Raw genomic sequence first — 6,324 nt, forward strand, 5'->3', positions numbered from 1 at the left:
TGGTGTGGGAGGGAGAGCCCGCCAGCCGACAGCCTGGGAAAAAAAAGCCGCTATAGCATGGGTTGTCGGCCACGGGGAGAGTGAGGCGCTGCTTTTCCCCGCTTTCAACACCAGCTTGTAACCCGGCCCCACTGCCAGCCTGGGCTCCAAGCTGGCTCTGGGCTCATCCATCAGCAGCAGCAGCTGCTGCTCCCTCGCTTGCTGTACCAGGCCGTGTTGGCTGCTGCTGGCTGCCCAGAGCTCGCACGCAGTGGCAAATACTGCCCGGAGCGGCAAGTGGGGGGGCCACAGCTGCTGTCACCACACACAGCCCCGACAGGCGCAGCTGGAGCTGGTGCAGGGCCCAGGTTGGCAGTGGGGGCCGGATCCATCAGCAGCAGCAGCTGCTGCTCCCTCGCTTGCTGTACCAGGCCGTGTTGGCTGCTGCTGGCTGCCCAGAGCTCGCACGCAGTGGCAAATACTGCCCGGAGCGGCAAGTGGGGGGGCCACAGCTGCTGTCACCACACACAGCCCCGACAGGCGCAGCTGGAGCTGGTGCAGGGCCCAGGTTGGCAGTGGGGGCCGGATTACAAGGTGGTGCTGAGTGCAGCAGGGGGAAAGCAGCCCCTTGCCCGCCCCGTGCTTGGCACCCCATGCTGCAGGCGCTCGCAGTCTGCGTGGGGCTGTCTGGAGCAGGCGCAGGCAGCCCCACATAGGTTGCAAGTGCCTGCAGCGTGGGGCTCCGGGCACGGAGCGCAGGAGGGGCCACTTTTCCCCGCTCTGAGAAGGAGCCTGGGGAAAAGCTGAGCGCAGGGTTGGGAGGGGGGACCAGCCGCAGCGTGAGGCATCGGCCATGGGGTAGGAGAGGGACTGCTTTCCTCTGTGCCGGGAAAGAGCCCAGGGAAAAGCTGAGTGTGGGGGGTGGGGAAAGTGGCCAGCGCTCCCTGCCGTAGGTGCTTTTAGCCCATGTGGGGCTGTCTGGAGCAGGAACAGGCAGTCCCACGTGGGCTTCGAGTGGCTGCAATGCGGGGCACTGACCACGGAGCAGGGGAGGGGCCGCTTCTCCCCTCCCCCGCGTTCAGCTTTTCCCTGGGCCACTTTTCCCCGCGCTCCTTCCCTGCCCTCCACCCCCCTTTCCTCTTTACCTGAGGTTTCGGACAGGGCAGCCATGTGGTCCCGGGCCAAAAGCCCCTACTGGGGCTTCCTGCTGGGGGTGGGGAGGGGGCGGGTGTGCCCTGTTGTTGTGGGAGCCGACCGGACTTCCCCTGTGTCCTACAGCCCTTGCTTCCTGTCATTTTTTACAAGAACCAAGGGCAGATAAATATTAATTTTCTAAATTTTTATGGGCCCCGTGGGCCAGATAGAATGGCCTCGCAGGCCGGATGCGGCCCGCGGGTTGTATTTTGCCCACCCCGATGTAAGTTAGTAATTAAGCAGTAACAAAGAAAGGAAGGGTTATTGTTATGCCTTTTGCTGTCTTGTGAACAGAAGCATTAAGATGCACTGAAGAAGTTATTTCATTTTAGGTATGATGAAGAGATGGCACAAAGTGATGGGCCAGACCGTGATTTGAGAAGCCGGTCGGGGCAGTCCATTGGAATAAAAGGAAATCGAGCAAGAGATTCAGGAAAGCCTGTGCTCACCACATGGAAGTAATGACAAAAATCAATACTCAAGGCTGACTTTTAATTAAGTTTGGAGCTGTGCTCTACTCTTGATAGGATATTATTTTGAACTGAGCACTATGTTTTTGGACAAATTCTTTCTGTTTGCATAATGGTTGCATATGGGAAATAGCAGTGCTCAAAGGGAACAAATGCATTTCTTCGTACAACTCAGAGAGATCTGTACAGAACAGGCTTTGTACAAATGGTGTGTGTAATCAGCTATTTTAAGAGTAAACTCAGTTTACTATAACTATTATGCTGCATGTGGTTATGTCTAAATTAATTACAGCAATTTTGCTACACACACACTCAAAGAATTAATATGTGAATGGCATTAAACTCTTAAAAGCATAACCACTCAGACTTCTGAGAAGCATTAATATTTTTTTTTCCAAAATATGGCTGCTTTGGCTTAGTCTTCTTTTAAAGAGCCACCTTTTGAGGACTGAAAACTCAAAACAGGCATTCTTAAACTATTTATTCCTGTTTAAGATGTGATTTTTGTTTTCTATAAAAGAATATCTGTTGTAAGTAATCTGTCTCTACACTTTTTTAATTTTAATGCATTTTTTTTCTCCTTTCCAATGAATTAAGTATGCACAATAAACTTTGGATTTTATGTGGTCAAGATTTTACTGCAGGTTCTTAAAAAAATAAAATAAAAAAAGGAGAGTAGTGGTCACTTGTGTCTAGATCTTGTTTCACTGTCTTCAAAGGTTGCTCTTGAAAATGGAACCCTGTAAAGGGGTGGAGGTGATAGGCATTATAACTAGTATACAGTGGCATGATGACAGTTAAACTTCTTGAGGCTACAAAAAAGCAGTTTCCTGGCAAAATTTACGGTGCAAGGAGTTGCAAATGTCCATCAGAATTTTCTTAATCATTTGTAATTGGTGTCAAGTTTTAAAAAAATCCAGATCTATTAAGTTCTTTGAAACATCTAACTCCTTAAGAATTAAAACCGCATTAACTGAGGAAATTTCTCAAACAGCAAGTTAGTATGTTTTCACAATTGGCATTTATTTTTACTCATCAGGTGATACTGGATGGATCTTCATATTCTTCTTCCTACCTGTTTTTCTACTTGGATATACTATAATAAATACCAGCCTTGCTGTCATGGATTTCTGTAGATCTTCCTTGCATTTGTAACACCTGTTATATATCTGTGTGTGTATAGATATATTAGTTCTATATGGTTTGTGGCAAAGTGTTGCATCCAATAAGCCATTCCTATAGCTGTGATATCAAAGTTTACAATTTCATGGGTGATTCTAGCTTTTTTTAACCTATAGAACAGTGTAAACTTGAATTTGTCATTTTTGTGATTGGTTGTAACTTTTGATGTCTCAATTCCACCACTCATCAGGAAATTATTCATCGCTTATTTTAACATAAGAGGTTCTGTCTGTGTTTGGGTGGAGGGAATAATCAGATTAACAATTCTGCAGAATTACTGATGGACATTCGATATGCAGATCTCCTATTTGATGCGGTAAATTCCATTTTAAATATAGGCTCTTTCCATCAAATCTCTGGCCTTCAGTATTATTGGAATTCAGCCCTTTCCCTAGGAAGGCCAACATGGGCCATCAAGAAAGAAGTTGTCTATTGAGCTGAGGTTAAGAAATTATTTTTACAAATGGTTAACAAATTAAGTCTGCATATTCTCCAGTTTGATCATGCATTGTCCCACCTTGCTGAGTCTGATTTGTCCATTAGAGCTTTGGTGGGGTGAGAGCCATTGCTTAGTATATTTGTGATTAGATACTGAATGCTATTATAATGTCATGTTAAATGGCAGATGCTTCCTCCTCCACCTCCAAACTGCCAGTTGCTAGGAAATGTGTAATAGTATAGGCATTAGGAAATATGCTGTTGTAAACAAGAGAGTTTTATAGCACAGCGGATTGCTTAACTAATGCAAGAATTAGAGATGACAGTTTGGGTGCTCTAAAATTAAAAGAATCCAGACTCAGTCAGTTTGGATAGTTACTCAATAATATTTGGCTCCAGTCTATCTCATGGTATCAGTAGAGTGACCTCTAATGTTGTTGTGCATGTATAATGACCACTACCTTTGCTATATGTGGAGCATGTGGTGGTGAGACTCTGGGAAGATGGTATATGGAAGAATTCAGGTTCTAATTAAAAAGACAGATATGCAATGGAGGGCAAATTATTTTCCTTTATATAAAATGAAGCTGCATAAAGCCTGCATTCTAAGGCAAAGCCAATGTTGGAGAAGTAGAAATAGGCTAAAGATAGAGTGGCCAATTGCTCTTATGAGCCAGAGATTTTCTGCAGAACACACCTGTGATATTCAGTGGTAACATCCAAACAATATTTTAAGAGTATATTTTCTTCAACAGGGACTTTTTTATTTTACTGCATGTATGTACCATGACTTAAAATGGGACCCAAACTTGATTGGGACTCTAGATATACCTGCAATATAAATGGTAGAAAATTATATTCAATGCATTCATATATAGACCCTTCTCCATGCTGTTAGTTCTGGCATCATAGGTATTCCGTGATTAGTTACTTCCTTAATGTTTTTTATATGTAAGAAATGTATGCTATCAACTTGTCTGTGTACCTCCTTTACATTTATAATGTGTCCTTCTTAAAGAGATCATTAATAGAAACACTGCAGGAGATAATCAAGTACTATGATAAATGTTAAAGGGGTAAAAGATATACATTAGGATAAATGTCCTTGAACTCCCATGTAGACATAATTTGGCTGGGATACCATAATCTTCCATGTAATATCTCTGGTCTCCATCAAGGAGTAACAAGTAATTAGCATGAGTAAGGAGGCTCAACTTTAGGAAGGGACTATTCAGTTCCACAGTGTGGTGTCTCTGTAGATGTTTGAGGGATATTTGTTGTAACCGTGTTGGTCTAGTGGCATAGGCAGATACACTTTTTTTGCAGCCTCTAGACCAACACGACTACAACACATATCCCTGAAATGGAGCACATCATAATTAGCCGTTTTGAAGTAAACTCACAGAGCAGCTTTTTTACAAATGAACTTTACCACCCAGGAGAACCTTTTTAGTTCTCATGTGCAACATGAACAACTTAAGGAAGCAAAATTCAGCAACTTAAATGCCAGTGGAGAACCTGAGGTTAACAAACGACTACAGCCTTTGTTTGAGCCTAATTTGCTTACTTGCAGAAGTCTCTTTACAAATGAACTTCCTTACCCAGGAGAACTTTATCAGCTTTTAGTTCTTCTGTGCAATATGAAGTTTTGTTTCTACCAGGGAGAAATTTTACAATCTTTGAATTCTCCTTTGCCTAATGAAGGGTGTTTGGCCCCGAAAGCTTGCAAATAAAAAAAAACAATTTTTTTTGCAAAAAAAAATTCTATCTAGTTGATTTAATAAAAGATATCGCCTCTACCACAAGAGTTTTTGTCTTGACTATTGTCTCTGTGGAATAATTTACACAGACAACACACTGTAAACCAGTTCTGTTTGGTTTTACATCTTTACTGACTGGCTTTCTTGCATGCATACCAGCCTCTGGCTTCCTTACTATTCATTCCATCCAGGAAGAGCCCACACCAACTGCAGATGCTTCCTCAAGCCTGGTGAAGGGTATTTATACCGAAAAGCTTGCAAAGAAGAATTTTTCCAACTATTTGCATTGGTCTAATAAAAGATATCAGATTTACCCAAAGAACCTTATCTGTCTATGTCCTTAGACCAGCACAGCTACAACCTATACCTTCTGTTTGGTTTAGCTTTCATCAAATTAGTTTTAACGTTGTGTTTTATACTTGACAAATAGAAATATGCAAAGGGTAGTAGTAGTTCTTTAACCACACACAAGTTGAGTATTGTTTTGTATTTAAGGGTATGGACAAATGATCACATTTAAAGCTCGTTAGCGGGGGGCAATGACTAGCGCAGGACAACCAATGTGGTTTAACTGTGTGTTCACACATACCCTGCAGTAAGTGAAAGCTAAAGTGCATCATGTTACTTTTGGAAAAACTCTCAAAGGTGTGGAGCTGGGTTAATAAGATATTTTAGTAACCTAGTTATCTAAGGCAGGTTCTCTTTTGGGCACTTTTCTGTTTTGCAAAACACCTAATATATTTTTAACCCAATTATGAAGTATCTTTACAAGAGGATATGATTTCAGGTCAGAACCACTCAAAATGAATATAAATATTCATGCACCAAAACCTGCATGCGGTAAAAGGAAATCCTGATTGAGATCAGGAACCTGAAGTTAATGCCACGACTTAGGCCTCTTTTGCCTATTGAGCAATGTGTGCAGTTGTGCATACTGTTGAATTTTGCCTTGCAGATGCATAAGTGTATGTTAAGCAAGGAATGTGTTGCTTCTTTTTAGAGGAAAACTTATGTAGTTTTACTGCTATTAGAATGACCCCTGTCTTCCTGTTGTGCAAACAATAGGTCACTGCTTCGACAGGTTAAGCTACTACTTCCTTTCAAATCGTTTTTGAGTACAGATTTCCCTTGATTTATGCAGGTTCAATTTATGCAAATTTGCTCTTGTGCGCTGACCCTTTTGTACCAGAAATTCGTTATTTGCAAGGTAAATTTGCATATATGCGATCGGCATAGGCATGCTCTGCCCTTCCCCAAGCAGGTAAGTCTGAGTTTGGGAGGGGAGGGGAAAGGGCTATGAG

At 42.7% G+C, this 6,324-nt stretch overlaps 1 protein-coding gene across 5 annotated transcripts in view; it reads left to right on the forward strand.

Annotated features, from left to right (window-relative positions):
• TTLL1 (tubulin tyrosine ligase like 1) overlaps positions 1–5,264 on the forward strand; it is a 30,168-nt gene extending 24,904 nt beyond the window's left edge. For 3 of the 5 annotated variants that reach the window (XM_025213202.1, XM_025213201.1, XM_014523621.2), the window contains one exon: positions 1,506–2,657. In XM_025213202.1, the coding sequence (XP_025068987.1) occupies positions 1,506–1,635 (130 nt within the window). In that variant the 3' untranslated portion in view covers positions 1,636–2,657. Of the gene's footprint in view, positions 1–1,505; positions 2,658–2,682 lie in introns of those variants that run through there. The other 2 variants (XM_025213200.1, XM_006031533.3) reach the window with 2 other exon arrangements.
• The last annotated feature ends 1,060 nt before the right edge of the window (positions 5,265–6,324 follow it).

The sequence above is a fragment of the Alligator sinensis genome, unplaced genomic scaffold, assembly GCF_000455745.1.
Source record: "Alligator sinensis unplaced genomic scaffold, ASM45574v1 scaffold292_1, whole genome shotgun sequence".
Classification (NCBI taxonomy): Eukaryota; Metazoa; Chordata; order Crocodylia; family Alligatoridae; genus Alligator; species Alligator sinensis.